At 36.7% G+C, this 16196-nt stretch overlaps 2 protein-coding genes across 2 annotated transcripts in view; one reads left to right on the forward strand and one right to left on the reverse strand.

The window, feature by feature from the left end:
- Positions 1-518: 518 nt before the first annotated feature.
- Positions 519-16196, reverse strand: part of LOC134853054 (proteasome subunit alpha type-6-like) — a 354898-nt gene continuing 339220 nt past the window's right edge. The window contains exons 2-6 of the mRNA XM_063868994.1: positions 11014-11107; positions 5175-5381; positions 4817-4920; positions 2659-2760; positions 519-786 (exon numbers count right to left, since the gene is read on the reverse strand). Of these exons, the coding sequence (XP_063725064.1) occupies positions 707-786; positions 2659-2760; positions 4817-4920; positions 5175-5381; positions 11014-11105 (585 nt within the window). The 5' untranslated portion in view covers positions 11106-11107 and the 3' untranslated portion in view covers positions 519-706. The remainder of the gene's footprint in view (positions 787-2658; positions 2761-4816; positions 4921-5174; positions 5382-11013; positions 11108-16196) is intronic.
- Positions 7317-10709, forward strand: LOC134855189 (trimethylamine monooxygenase-like). The gene is made up of 5 exons (XM_063871634.1): positions 7317-7507; positions 7853-8090; positions 9495-9691; positions 9939-10180; positions 10456-10709. The coding sequence occupies exons 1-5, from the start codon at positions 7317-7319 to the stop codon at positions 10707-10709; spliced, it is 1122 nt and encodes a 373-aa protein (XP_063727704.1).

Genomic DNA, 16196 nt, shown 5'->3' on the forward strand with positions numbered 1-16196 from the left:
CAGAAAGAAACTACTGAATCGTTTTTTAAAAAACTTCAATTTCGAACTTAAGGGGAAAATCTAATCCTCAAGTCTCTTTGAATTTCTAGTACAAGTTATGAGTGGCTCGGTTTGATAAAATTAACCCACTTTGAGAAATCTGGATCAATAGATAAACTTTCGTGACCTTTACACTTTATCTGTTCGATAGTGGAGTTTGCCTCCCTATTAACTAAGGAAATAATCTGAACTTACCAGAGAATCAAATGTCACGCCACGAAAAATCTAATTAGAACGTGAAAAATTTCAATGCAATATCCTGAAAAAATCATCACGACTTACATATGAGTCTTCACTGCGTTTGCTAACTCTTAAAATGTGCAGTCATGTCGGACCATGCATAGGAAAGGCATTTTTAAAATCAGTTTCATACATCGGCAATCTTCTATATAATCATATATGGTGCACATTTAGTATGGTTGCACATAGATGCATGGTTGCACATTTAGTTCAACCCGGGAGCCTTAAAAAGTCTGCACTTCGTTCATTGACACTCAATTAGTATTCATTTTCAACACCTGGATTATGATATGATAGCCCCTTAACTGCGTGATGCCCTTGACTTTCAGCCTTTTCATGGGAAGTTAGGAGACAACAAAGATCTGTACATAAATGATTTGAGTTATTCATTGCAAATGTTGGATTTGAATATGAAACTGCTCTAATTCTAGACTGGTTCTTCGAACACCCGCGATGACTCCACTGCAACAAATGAGGCGTGAATCAATACCAACACCACCGAAGCACCTGAAACACTACCAAACTTCTACCAGAACTTGAAAATTTTGATAGATTTTTTTTATTACTATTGATAATTTTAATGATACCAATTTATTGATTGGAACCCGCCTGGCTAGTCATTCTCCGGAACTAAATGAAAAAAATATATCTTATACAATACAAGAAATGCGAAACGTTTTGATTGATATTCATTGATTACTATTGGTAATCATCGTGATAACAATTTATTGATTGGAAATCACTTGGCTAGTCATTTTACGGAATTTAATGAAAAATTAGAAAGAAAGTTAACACAATACGAGAAAACCAAAATAAAAACAGAAAAATATTAGGTCTGGCAAAAAAACTTCATCGCCAAGCAAGCGCTAGATGAAGCTTCCGAAACAATTTTTCTTTAATAAAACTTTTCTTTAATAAAACTTCGTTTTCTTTGCCTAAACGATCACGGTTCCTTTAAAGAACGTTCGCTATTAGACACGATCGAAATTATATTCGATTAATTCGCTCGAATTTAGATAAAATTTACCAAATTTGATAAAACTGGATCAAGGGGTAAAATTTAAATTTCGTTGGGTAATATGGTAGTTTAATTTTAACACAGGAAATAAGTGAAATTGAAAACAAATCAAATCAAACCGCGAAAAATTAAAATTGAGCGTGAACAAACTTCAAGACTTCCGCCAAAAAAACACGAAAAAACCAAGACCTATTGAAGAGTACTCATTACATTCATTAATCTTTAAAAGATTGAAACACAAACGAAAAAAAGTTCAACCTCCCTATTTTCATAGGACTGATACAATTACACAACAGGAACAAGAATACCCGGTTGCTGTGCAATTAGCACAGAATGTTCCTACTATACTCTTAAAAACCACGAAATTTTTTCATAAATTAGTGTTGTTTTTTGAGCGTCGTGTAAAAAAAGGATCCGACGAAAACCTAGAAACTAGACATATTCAACAGTCACAGTTAAATAGTCAAATCGGGCAACGGTTTCAGTCAGAAAACGACAATAAAAAACAAAAAAAATCAAAAAAAAAATCTAGATTTTTACCATTTTTTAAGAATTTTTTTTCGAAACTTTAAAAATTTTATCACGAAATGGCGCAGAAAAATCACTTCGAAAATTGACTTTTCTTTAAGCTAAAGTTTCATGGCCAATCCTTTTAAAATAAGCCTGCTCGCTTGCTCTTTTTTGCTCGAAATTAGAGTAAAAATTCAAATCGTTCTTCTTGACAATGGTACAACTTTTTGAAAATTTCTTCATGTCGCTTGAATCAATAATGAAAGGGCTTTTTTATGTTATATCGTTCCACCCATTACGACGATAATGATAAATGCTTTTGGTTGAATAACAAAATATGCCTGCTCGCTCGCTCGAAAATAGACGAAAAATCAAAATTTCAAACCGGTTTTTCACGACACTAAGATTTTTTTAAATTTTGAATGTCGTTCGAATCACCACTGAAAGGACTTTAATAAAAAAAATAAATCACACAACCCAGACCGATGATTGTTTGTGGCAGGGGCGGATCTGGGATTTTTTCGAGGGGCGGATTTTTCAAAAATTTCGTCGACCACTTTGATTTCCGAGCTCTCCGAAAGCACTAAAAAATGAATATCTCAAAATAGTACAAAGGGGGACCCTTTGGGTCGACAGGGTGTCAAATCCCTGAAAGGGGGCGTCCCCACCTAAATCCGCCCGATTTTTGGTACCTAATTTTGCGTGGAAAACAAAAGAAAAAACTAAAACACACCCGAATACAAAGTTCCTTCCCATTTTCTATTGTCGGAACAAAAAACGACTGAAAAGGACTATTGCGAAAAGACATCTAATTCTATCAGATACATCACAGAATAATTTGTTTGACTAACCAATTAACCAGAAGAGTACTGATCCGGCAGATCCGAGGAAGAGGAGGGGGATGGTGATGCCACAGAGAACTCCATATTGCTGGCCCAGACTCAACTGACGCCCTGAACAAGCCGAAGCACACAATACCTCTCAAACCTCATATGCATTAATACTAATGTTTAGACATTCTAAATTACTCATTTATTAACTACTTAAATTTACCACAGGAAGCAAAATCAAAACTCTGTGAAAAAAAAGACGTCGATGATCTCGATGAATGTTGAAAAAATTTTTCAAAAATTATTGAAAACTGAAAATCAGTAATATTTGAGCCCTTTGTTATTAATTCGCATCGATTAACAAATTATCCAGTAAATCGAAAGCACAGAAACGGACGAATGTTTCTTTAGGAAATTGTGTATTCTTTGTTTGTTCTTTTTGTAGTCTTCTTTCACTAATTGAGGGGTCAAAGTTGGCAGCGAACTTCACAAATAGCATTTCTTGCAGCGAATTCTGCAGATGTTTACTAAGGTGTCTGCATATTAGGTTTTTTTTCTAAGACTCCACGTCGACATCTTGGACTGCTGAATAAGAAGAGTTCCACCGTTTCCATTTCTCCTGTGATATGATTGAAGCATATTGGTGAAAATTCTTAGCATCTCCAGTATCTGAGCGGATACAAACAATTCATAATTATCGCCTCTCCTAACCTTGTCCATGGTGTATCTAGTTCGAGTTTTGATCCTGTTGGTCTTCCGTGGAGTTTCATAATGTTCCAACCACATATCTTCCTTCTGAACATTAGTGGTAACATTCGTGGCGGCTCGGTTGATGCAGTTTTCCAGTTGGCTCGCGTGGTGCACCGATAGTAAACATGCCCATACTCCTGTTGCATTCAACGCTGCTGGCCTAACAGTCCGGAATGTCGATAGATTTCGCATTGTTGATCTGGTAGTTAAAGCGTAGCTGACAATCGAATATCACATCCCGTCTTTGGGTTAGGTCTTCCTGGTAATAAGTACTTGAACTTTAGTTCATTCAGCTTCAGCGCCTGAATGTCTTTCCCCGCTGTCTTCAAGGGGTCGAGCGAGATGCTGGTTGTTACATATTATCATTGCTTATCTCTATGTTGCTCCTCTCAACTTTGTATGTAACGGCGCCAAGAGCTGGTTGCATCTTTTCGTCTACCCGGTTCGGCATCTCGCCGCCCTGCATAAAAATAGGTTGTCCGCAAACTGATCAATGTGATCTCGAGATATGGACACCTGGGAGTAGCGACAGTGGGGTGCTCTGTGGAACGCCTTGTTTCAGAATTCTAGCTGACTGCAGCTCCTCTGTCCCTGAGGGAGGCTCCCAACTAGCGAAGACACCTCGAGAGCAGGCCCCATACTGCTAGGTATCGGAGGACGTAGTGTCTCCATATCCGATCGATAGCTGTCTTGAAGTCGGTTGCCTTTAGTCACTTCTTCCTTTTTTCATGCAACCAGTCCGTTGCATTTTACGAGACACTTACAATGACGTCGAGGGAGGTACACTTTCTTTGAAAGTTACAATCGCTTTCATGGTTGTCGATATGCTGGAGAGCAGCGATAGTGAGAATGCATTCTGTGACATGTTGCCGGCTTGACATTGTGTCCTTTCAACGGTGCTTTTTCTTTAGTTTACTCTTTTTTTCTCCTATTCATCACGCGGAGAGTCTGCCTGAACTTTCAGCTCAGGGTATTTGGACTCAACTTCAAGGCGTACTCTTTTTTTTATTAGTCTACAGCCCTATTTCCTCTCCTGTCTACTTTGGGCCTTACTTTTAGCCCCACCTTGAGGAGGCGGATGACACTGGGATCCCTCAAACCGTGACCGAAGTGAGATACGAACCCGCAACCTTCGTGTTAAGGGCCGCGTGTCTTACTCACTCGGCTACCGCCGCTCGGAGGTTAACTCTCTCCAGGTCTTCCTGCTGGCCTCCTCAATGACCGCACAAGTGATTCATAGTCTACTTATAGGCTAGAATCTTGTTTCTTTCTGCTTATTGAAATGAAAAGTCTTCTGCATGTTTCACTCACACTCTCGAATGTCCCATACCACAATGGCTTTTTGAATCAGCCACTGCTTAAAGAGTTATTATTTCTTGCTGCTGTCATTACAGTTTGTCCAACTTAGTAGAATCCAATGTTTGCTCACCTGCCACTTTGACTGATCCGTCGTGGGAGTTGCGCTTGGTGGCAAAGTACAGGTGGGTGAAACAGCCAAGGCCAATTCCGAGCAGCAAGTACGGATTTGTTGCACTAAAACACACAACACTTCTATCAAATTCAGATCAAAATCAGGACACTGGCAATGCATTTGCGAACAATCTCTAATACCAAAAATGAAAAGTTCGAAAATTGAATGACCAAACATGCGAAATTGAAAAATAGTTGGATACAGACACTGACACATTACGTGTCTCATTTCGATTTCCTATCTAAATTTTCGATTTCTTCTCAATTACAAAAGCACAAGTGAAAGCATAACTGATGAAACCTCAATTAACACTCACACAGAATAGACGAATAGGAGGAATACAAGACAAAGGTAGTTGCCCTGGTACTTGAACACATTCACGTACACCCGGTGTCCAGCCTCGCCCGCAGTGGAGGGCTTGCTCATGCTCCTAACATTGGCGAACTCACTCCATGGCTTCATACACTCTCTCACTTTGGAGTAGTAACTCACAGACAGGGCCTTCAAGTTCTGCAGTTGCGTCCTAAAATACACTCAGTGACTCAATTATAGTTCAAATCAAAGCTCTTTTTTTATTTATAATCTGAACATGCTTAAAAATACATTTTTCTTATTGGACTTAAAGTACTCACGATTAGCGAAAACAAAGCATGAGGCTCCTAATTAAACAACATCGAAAAATTCACAAAAGTATTCCAAAAAGAACACACACGAATTTTGCATTCAAACACCGTACCAGGGTAGAAAAAGGCTATTCTCATGATGGAGTGACCGAACGATGGAAAACTTTCAAACAATCAGAGACATAGAAATCTGTAATAATTTTATTTTTCGCTGAGCGTTTTATGCATGAAATTAAAATCAAAACTGACAGAATGCAATAAAAATTCTCTACCACAAGCGCTTTCTTATACACTTCAATATCTCGGTTCTGGTAAGCTAGCAACACATCAGCACGACTGCATTATCTACTGAACTTCGTAAAAATTTGGTGACTGAAGAATGGATTCAGACGACCGGAACAACATGAGGATGCGGCCTCACTTCAAAGTGTTCAAATTATGCACTAGGGAACATCTTGAAATTTAGTAAGAGTTAATTTAAAACAACGTTTCATTTTTGCTGTCTCCATAAAACTTTGCGCCATCAAAGGGAGTTTACGAAAACAATAATCCAAACATAAATTTTCGATTCGCAAACAAAAACAAACGAAAGAAATGTAAAGTGTTTGTAGCGCTGGCAATAGAATACAATAAATTTTTTCCGAGTGATTCCTCTTTCCGAAGGCTTGATCGTTCCCAAAAAACTTGAAGCTGATTTTTCCAATAAATCCAAAAACTAAAACTTTTCTTGTGCTTCTTTTAAAGATGTTTTAAAGATGTAGAGGCCCATGACATGCATTAGATGACTGTATGTTGCGGGGTAGAGGAACTTGGACGACAGGAAATTAGACGATCAGAAAATAGCTGAATTTAGACAATAACTTGCGTGCAAATTGCGCAAAACTTGTTTACAGATTATCTTTTGGCTGAGTAGATACTGGTTGTTTAATTTAGACAAAAACATGCGTGCAAATTGCGTGACTTAAAACTTTTGGCTGAGTAAATACTGGTTGTCCGTAAAATCCGTTTCTTTACCGTCATCTAATTTGCTTGTCGTCTAATTTCCTAGGCCCCGTATGTTGCATTTGGTCGCAGGATGCATTAACCGTACGTAGCATATACGAAAAGTTGCATATGGAAACTATTGCATGTTTGGTACACTGGACCACCCAAATTATGCACTAACAGCTTGACCGACGGCAAATTTAAAAACAATGACTAATACTGAACCACGAGACTTAACTATGCAAACTTAAGATTTCTACAAACCACGAAAAAAATCTCTCTTGGGCTATAGCTGTTGGGTAGGAGAAGGAGTAATTCCAATTCTTGATATCTAATTTCATAACAGGTTTTGTTAAAAACGTATAAAAGTTTTTTTTATACGTTTATAACTGTTTTAAACCGTTTTTATATCAGTGATGTCCACCTTCATTTGCTTCTGAGATCAGATTCCAGCTTACCGTGATTGTTTGCTAAGTAATTTTCCTATCGAAACCGCTAAATCTCGGCCACACTTTTTTTTGGTGGGTGATCACAAAACAAAAAACGGGAGTTAGGAAATTAGACGACTAGCAAATTAGACAAGCAGATCAGAGAATAACGGAATTTGAAGAATAACTTGCGTGAAACTGCGTGAAATTTGTTTACAGACTTAAATTAACTTTAGGCTGAGTAAATACTGGTTGTCCGTAAATTCCGTTTCTTTATGGTTGTCTAATTTCTTGTCGTCTAATTTCCTGGGCCCCGTAATTTTTCTATCGAAATCGCTAAATCTAGGCCAAACTTTTCATGGGTGATCACAATAAACAACTGCGATTACTTTAGCCCCTCGGAAAAAGCTACTAAAAACTAATATGAACTCTGCCGAGCACGAGACTGACGAGATTGAGCGAAGCGGAACTGACTGTATTAAGCGAGTGTGCGTAATAGGAGCAGGTCCTTCTGGACTAACTTGCTTGAGGGCACTGCAGAAATTGGACGAGCAGAAGTTTGAAGTTATTTGTTACGAAAGATATGACTCAATAGGCGGAGAGTGGAACTTCAAGTGGGCCTTATTCTCAGTGGATTATTTCTTAAACACCTTACAAAAAGAGACGAAATTTAGTTTCATTAAGTTTGCACCTGACTAACGAAATAATTTAGGCGTTTTGTCGATAACCGAAAAAAAAAGAATTTCAGAAACTGGACGAGTGATAGAAATAATTAAAAAAGACCGGCTAAGGATGGAAAGTTCATGTGAAAAATATTGATGAGCATTTTTAGGTCGATCAAAACCCGAGCTCTCTCAAAAAATGAGGTTCCCGAGATGAGGAATTAAATATAAAATTATTCTAGCATTAATAAGCAAAAATTATCTTGGTTTCTCAGTAGTTTAAATTCATCATTTCAGTGGCAAAGAAGGTTTGGAAGAAGACGGACTGGAGACGCACTCGGCCATGTATTACAACTTGACCTGCAATGGGTGCAAGGAGGGCATGGAGCTGCCTGAACTTCGCTTTCCGTCAGATGACCCAGATCTGACAGGGTTCCCTTGCTACCCAGACCGAGAGTACATTCTCAAATACCTCAACACATTCGCTGACAAGTTCAACTTAAGGCCAATAATGTTTTTCAAATTTCCGATTTCCGTTCTAGGATCATTCCACATGATTAAATTTTTCACAAAAAAAAACAGAATAGAGTGTGAATAAAGCAGCCGAACGAACCAGCCGAAAGCGCGGGGCCAGCATAAAGTTACGTCATTTGAATGAAATTTGCAAGAGTTTCGTAACTGTGTCATAATTGTTACATAACTATGTTGTAACAGTTACGTATTTTCCGCTGGTTTATAGGGTAGATTATTTATTTTTCGACCCGTTTATATACCAGCAAGAGAATCATAGCTAACGAAAGAGAACTCTAGCTACTCGTATAGTTCGAAGCAACAAATAGGTCAAATCTTATTAAATAAAAATTATAAAACCACATTCCACGGCAGGCTTACAGAGCTCGCTCAAACATTTAAGCTATATTATGGAACAATTTATATTCTCAGCCATAGTTTCGACGTAAACGCATTCCCAAACCCTAGTTCTTCACAGAAGAATTTTCACGCCGGACCATCAGATCAAATTCAATTTCTTGGAAGTCCAATATCACAAAATAACCTTCAAATATAAGCCCAAATTTACCTGTTGATGATAAAAAAAATTGATTCTACTCACTAAAAAGGAGAAACTTGAAAAGCAAAGGAAGTACATTGTCTTTAATACGTGGATAGAGTGGGTATCTTATAATGATAACGATGGCGCCTTTGAAGTTTCGCTGAAAAATTTGAAACCAAATAAGAAAATATTGGATGAAAAAGAAGAGGCTCAATTTGACTACGTTATAGTTGCTTGTGGCCATTTCAACTACCCTAATTATGTGACCTACCCTGGTGAGGAAACATTTCCTGGAAAAGTGATTCACTCCAAGTTATTCGTAGACGCCAAACGATACAAAGGTATACTCGGTCTTAAGAGTCAACTTATCTTCGACGAAAAAAGAATATTCATTTCAGTTTCACTGAATTACTCGTGTGAAGGAAAAAGTTTTCTTTTCAATAAAAAACGAAAATAACAGGGGCGGATTAAGGGGGATTTTCCCTGCCGACCCAGAGGGTCCCCTCTTTGTACTATTTTCCAATATCCATTTTTGGTGATGGACCCAAAAATTTTCGAATGGCGCCAATATATACTTATTTTGAGGGGGGAGCGCGCGCCGAAAAATGCGATTTTCTGGCCTGTTTTTTCAAAGTTTTGCCTGCGGCGCAGAAATTTTTGTCAAAATAGGGACAAGACAGTGCTTTGGGAGAGCTCGAAAAATCAATTTGGTCGACCTAAAAAAAATTCGAACGTTTTTGGAAATCCGCCCCCCTCGAGAAATACCTAGATCCGCCCCTGGAAAATAACTCAGATATTACAGCTACAACTAAAGCTAAATATAAAAGGCTCATCTGCTGAGCCCTGGATACTCACGTTACTTATCTCTGCTGTCATTTCTGATTAAAGCTTCGGTTTTATGCCGAAGGTTTACGCCTTCTGCTAATTGGCGCCGGTGACTCTTCTGAAGACATAAGTATCATGGTGCTGAAAGAAGGAGCCCAATATGTGACAATAGCCTACAAATACGAACCACTAGACAGAAAATTTCCCGACGGAATAGACCAGAAGCCACTAGTCAACTATATACGCAACGACACTGTCACGTAACATGAAAACCAATTTATACATGAGTAGGCTTTTTAAAACGATAAGCAATTGAAAAAAAACAATAAAACGAATAACATTTTTTGACGATCCAAAATACGCGAACTTACCATTTTAACAAACATAGGAAACTCTTCGATGCATAGCTTGAATTTTAAGTCTAATTTTTTAGGCAAGGAAATCTGATTTTCTTTATGTTGGTAAGCAAGGAGCCAAATGAGTAAACTACTGAAACAACTTGCTTAGATTCATCGACGGCAGCGAAAGAAGTTATGACGTCATAATCTACTGCACAGGGTACAAATACGAATTCCCCTTTCTGGAAGAGAGACTGCGCCTCAAAACAAGCAATAGGATGGTGCCGCCACTGTATAAACAGATAGTATTTCCAGAGTATCCCAAATTGCACTACTTGGGCATGCAGGAGCAATATTATACCTTCACAATGTTCTGGCTGCAGTCACATCTCAGCGCAGATATTATAATGGGTAAGAAAGACAAAACTTCAACAAATCTGGGAAAAAACAGAAAAAAAACGAATTTCGAATCACTGAACCAAACTTCAAAAAGTTTTGTTTATTAGCTGATTTTGCTCGGGTAATTTTTTCAGCTGCAGGCAAAACATATTCTTGCACGTTGAAACATCAAAACATAAGAAAAAGTTGCATAAGCTGCAGGCAAAACATATTCTTTAAAGAAAAAGCTACGCGTTCATTCTCACTGAAAAGAATGAATTATCGATGCTAATTTGAGCCCTTTCCAGGACATTTCACTCTTCCTTCGCTTGATGAAATGCGAAGCGAGATCGAACAGGCGCAAAAAGAGGAAGAAAATCTAAGTTCGGATTACGATTCTAGAATAGATTTTCAGACTGCGTACGTGAACGAACTGTCTCAACTGACGGGTCAAGTGAGTGTGGACATCGCACACCTCATGCACAGAGAGGAAGCGGACAAAAGACGGGACATTTCTACGTACAAACAACAGACTCACTTCAAGTCCATTTTCTGGAAATGAAAATTTCAAATTTCATACAAGTTTATTAATACCAAGTTTATATGAAACGTAAATATGAAAGCAATTGAACGAACTGTATTCTAGGCAACTTTGTACACTTAGCCATTAGATGAATGTACTTTTTCCTCGCAAATTTTTCGTTTTCTAAATTGAGCTACTCTGTTCTAGATATAATAATTCTTTATAGAAGGCACGATCAATTTTTGAGATGATATTAAATCTACCCAGAGGGCTCTCGTTGAACTCAGAGTCTCTGGTGAGCCTAGTTAGATTCGTGAGGAAATAAAAATGATCTGCATCTCACTTGGTTTTGGGGTCGAGTTGCGCGGATATGTCGCCCGTGATATTCTCCAGAGGCACCTCCGGGATCTCTATAGTCTCCATGTCCATGCTCATCTGAAGTACAAAAAATGACAGGAAGCTGATTAAATTTCAGTAGTTTCAACACTCACTTTTAACTCTGCTTATTACATATTCAGCCTGCTTTTAGCCTCCCATCTTTTCACCATATAACAAGTTTACCTCCGTACAAACTCATCCTATGTTTTAGTTTCAGATTCATTTCAAATTAAGCACTTCCGCAGTCGCGACAAGGTATTGCAAGCTTGGAAGTGGGACTCTAGATAAAAATTAAAGACGGTTGTCGCCGTGAAACTCACCGGCGAGCTTAAAAGTCAGTCAAGGGGAAAAAAAGGGTTATTAGAGGGTGTTTGTAATTTTGAATTTGAATGATGCGAAAAATCGAGAATCAGAAGAAGTATATCTGAAAATCTAAATGAATATTTCAACAAGACACGGTTTGATACAAAACCATAAAAATAATACCAGAAATAGAGAAATAATTAAAATGTCAAAAAAAAAAATAAAAAGACATTATGTGCTACTATCGACTAAGTTAAAATCCCGTAAAAATCAAACTATCAAACTCATAACAAGGTTAGTTGGTTGCTATGCAAGTAGCAAAGACTGTACCGACTAAAGATACTATGTAAAAGAAAGTTAAAGCATAATAAAATTGAAATCAAAACTTGTTGCCGTTTTCTTGGTTGGTAACAATATATTGAAACTGTACTCCTAAAAAGACATGAATTGATCGAGAGTACTCGAAAATATTAACCAAAACAAACAGCCAAAACATCAGAAATCAACAAATTTTTGCATACAAAACTTGAGTAAAAACAAGGAGAGCCGGTTAGTGCAAGTAGCACAGAATGTTCCGACCATAGTCTAAAAAATTTACATTTTTTTTTTCAAATTAGTGTCGTTTTTTTCTAAATGGTTTTATAAAAACGACCTGAACGAAAAAGTGGAAACTGGAATTTTTCACAATCAGAGTAAAAAGGCAAATTGGACAACACATTTGTAGAAAAATGACCACGAAATAAAAAAAATTAAAAAAAAACGTTCCAAAAGACGCTAAAAAAACAACTCTGTTTTAGTGAAACTAAGTTTTCATGGCCTAAGTTAAAGCAAAAATAGGCTATTGTAAGCCTGCTCGCTCGCATTATTCGCTCGAAATCAGACTAAAATCAAAAATTTTAAACCTGTTTTTCTCGATATTGGGACATTTTTTGGGACAACGAGACTCAATGAGCAAGACAAGTATTTAGCTTTAACCGTGATTGGTAAATCGATCATGTCATTTATCAAAATTATAAACAACAAAAGTCCAAGTAGAAAACCTTATGGCACTCTGGAACTTAACCAAAAAAAAAGACTGGAAAAACATCCATTTACTTTAGCACGCCACTCTCGGCCTTCAAAACGGACGGAAAAATTATTAGGTCGTACGATAGAATCAATTAGGTGAAAGAGAATTACAGGCTTTTAAAAAATCAATACAATAAACTCCTAAACCTTTACAAGAAACTTCAGTCATTGGGTGACGCATGAATGAAGTTTTCTGAAACCATAATGCTTCAAAAAATTTGACTTGAATCGTTAAAGCAAAAGAAAAGGAGTAACGACAATTTCTAATGGTAGAAACTCTTTCGGTTGAATTGAAGGAAGTCGATACTTGTAAATAGAATATTTGACGACCGCTCGACTAAAATAAAGCTCGACTAGCATAAGAGTTAGAACACATGAAAATGTATCGACTAGCATAATTTTTATAGCATTAAATATGTTTTTTTCGTGTAATGATTTTAGTTTATTAGGATTGAATTTTCTATTTCGATTTTCATGCTAATCGACACGATTTTCAATTTTAAAACTTTTATGCTAGTCGATACACTGCCGAACAACTTATTTCAATTTTTTGTTTTGAGAAAAATGAACCATTTTGCAAAAGGCACGCCACTAACTTGAAAAAATAATAAAATTGAATAAAATATAACACAGCGCTACAAAGAAGCATTTTTGCTGAAAAATAAGTTGGATTTATGGTCAAGATTCAATTAGAAACATCTCCTAAAGAATTTTATTTATGAAACATGTCTAAACTATCATCAGTAAGGTACACAGATAGTGAATCGGCTTAAATAACATCCCCAGTCAAGATCTCAACGTCTTGAAAAACTCAAGGAAAAAATGATCGGAAATTTTTGTCACAATCCTTTCTGGCTTATTCACCACTAACAACAAAACTGACGGAAAAATTATTGCACTACTGGGGGACTTAAGCAAAAATAAAACGTAATTATTTGAAGAACCTGTGAAACTATCCAGGTTTAATTCCAAAGCTCAATCTGAAGAGCGCAAGTCTTTCAATATCACTGACGTCGTCGAGCGGTTTTTAACAAAATTACTTCATGCAACAAAGAACGAAAGAGTAAATCGGTACATGTCTAAGCTGACGTCTTTTGGTCTTGCGGCAGAGTTTTACACAGACGCAAAGTTGCACTTCGCGTACACAAGCAAAAATATGAACGATAACGATTCTGGTACAAACTGAATGAGTAAAACTTTGAGTCTATAAAATTTCATAAGAAACACATGCCAATTATGAGTCTACATAATTGCTAAGTGACGCATTTAAACTAGTATAAGAAAAACTTAATTAAAAACATCCGACCCTGCCGAGGTTCGAACCCTCTTATTTTGCTGCTGGTCTCCTTCGCTTCCTCTACGCTACAGATCTAAGATGCCTTGAAGCTTAAGTACTATTTGTAATATAAAAGTCTGTGTTAATATCCTTAGCATTGGCTGTACTTAATAGCTGGATCAAAATGAACACATTTTGTCGCAACAATTGCATCGCAACAATATCTGCAACTTAGAGTGGAAAAAAAGAAAGTTCATACTATAACACAAGCTATGCTTGTGTAATAAATTTATGTACAACAGTTCTGTAGACTCCCAAAAAATCAACGTGTTAAATTCAAGGTAATGCTGAAACTTTTAAAAGCCTTAACTGAAAGTCACATCATATGAGGAGTAACTGAACGTTTTAATTTGAAGTATAATTTCGAAAAAAAACGTTAACAAGGAAAAGATAACTTTGAATAAAAAATTGTGGCGCAAAATAAACTGAGATGAAATTAAAACATACGTGAAGCCGCCCAAACTTACGATCAAGACTCGTGAGAGTGAGTGGTTCGGACGATGCAAAAACTTGGCACAAAACAGGAAGCAGCGGAGAGATCTTTGTCGGGATATCACTCTGGCGGGCAACGGGCAGCATTGCCTCAAATAGCCCTACCTTGAAGACAATGGTATTTCAATTTACTTAAGGAAGGTTGCTTTCGCTTAAGATAAATTACTGTTAATGCCAGAGTTTATTGAAAATGGATAATTACTAAAAAATAGAAAAGGAATGTGGCATAGCAAACAAAAAAGGAAATCTACGATGAAAAAGATCCAATGAAATAATTCTAATTTAATACAAAAAAAGAAAGCCGCTAAGTCGAAAAAAAAAATAGAAAATGTCGAAAAAACTGGATCTATCAAAATGTATAGGTCTAGTTTTGAAACGAAAAACAAGCCAAGACAATAGAATTTAAAATTCGAATCGAAAAAAAATCACCAAGCAGTAGCAAAGCCAAAAACACCATAGCAGAAACCCTTGAAGCTGAAAAGATACTAATGAAGACTTTAAAAAATTATAGAGTCCCCCTCACCTTAGCACACACAAACTTTATTTGCCCGTCAAACGAAATAATATGAGGCCACTAAGCCGATTTAAAATAAGTCGAAACCTATTGAGCCGAAAAAAAAGACGAAAAAGAATAAAGTGAAGCCGAAAAAAAAATCAAAAAAAAGTAATAGACTTATAAAAAGTTATTAAGTCCCCCATACCCTCAAAGCGCACGCACACAAACAACTTTTTGGCTTTTTGAACGACGCAATATGCAGCCACTAAGTCGATATATTTTAGGCCGAAACCTATCAAGCCGGAAAAAAAAAGAAAAAATATGAAACTTCAACAATCGAGTTGGTAAAATTACAAACGACACAAAAAAAATTCGAACAAGACAAATATTTTAAATCCCAGCAAACAAAATATATCTGTAGCGATGAAACGGATGCTAAGAAGCTGCAAGGAAATAAGCCCAGATGAAAAGAGTCCTGTGAACAAAGTTATGTACGGGAAAAAAGTCTTGTACCCGATTGCAGAACCCTTCCTTATCACAAGGGTAATAAATTAAAATCCATGCGTTGATCTAGAAATATGACGGAAACAGCTTCAAAAAATTTGACTAATTTAGGTCTACCGAATGGATTTCCTGTGCTAAATTTTGTGCTCAGTTAAATTCGAAACTAGGAAACTCATGTTTTTTCGTGCCAACTTCATTAAACTTGAGCGTCAACAAGTTTGTGAACTTAGTAAGCAACATGTGCAAGGCATTTCACAACTATAACCATACAGGAGTTGAAAAATTGACAAAAATTATTCAAAAACAACGCTAACATTTTCAAATTTTTTCGCGAATTCTTCGTTGGTTTTTTGGCGTAGAAATGATTGTCGGCGAAAAGAGCAAATTCTTTCAAAAGGCAAAAAATTCAAAATGGATTTCCTTGACGGAGAAAACATTTTGCAAATTAATGCAATTTTTCGAAATATCGTTCGTACTACTTCTATAGGGACTTCATTATGATACATAGCTCAATCTTTTAAATTTTTTGTCGAATCTGAAACTGTCCGTGAGAAAACACCCGAATAAAAAACTAATTTTTTAAAAATTGTTTTTGTGATTTATTTACACCATTTCCCTTTACTACTTTCTTGCACGAAGAAAAAGTCTAGAATCAACATTCCTTTCACACAAAAAACGCCAGCAAGTAAGAAAACTGAATGTTAAATCAGCATAAAAACTAATGAAGCGGTAACCAAGCCGACAATCCTTGAGCAGCCACACGTTGCACCGAAAAAATATGTTTTTGTTGGAAAAACTTACAAACCATTCAAAACACTTAGATAAAATTTTCTCCTAAAAAGCCGGTATATTATAAGCCGAAACCTTTAAAGCCGAATAAGGAGAAAGAAAAAGAAAAATCCTGTTTCTGAAATCGGAGTCAGTAAAACTTCAACCAACAGAAAAATTT

This window comes from Symsagittifera roscoffensis, chromosome 1 (assembly GCF_963678635.1).
Source record: "Symsagittifera roscoffensis chromosome 1, txSymRosc1.1, whole genome shotgun sequence".
NCBI lineage: Eukaryota > Metazoa > Xenacoelomorpha > Acoela > Convolutidae > Symsagittifera > Symsagittifera roscoffensis.

Bases quoted from the DNA above. Each gene is read 5' to 3' on its own strand.
- LOC134855189 (XM_063871634.1), top strand. From the start codon at position 7,317: ATGAACTCTGCCGAGCACGAGACTGACGAGATTGAGCGAAGCGGAACT. The intron at 7,508-7,852 runs GTGGGCCTTATT...TCATCATTTCAG, and splicing joins GGCGGAGAGTGGAACTTCAA to TGGCAAAGAAGGTTTGGAAG. The intron at 10,181-10,455 runs GTAAGAAAGACA...AGCCCTTTCCAG, and splicing joins CAGCGCAGATATTATAATGG to GACATTTCACTCTTCCTTCG.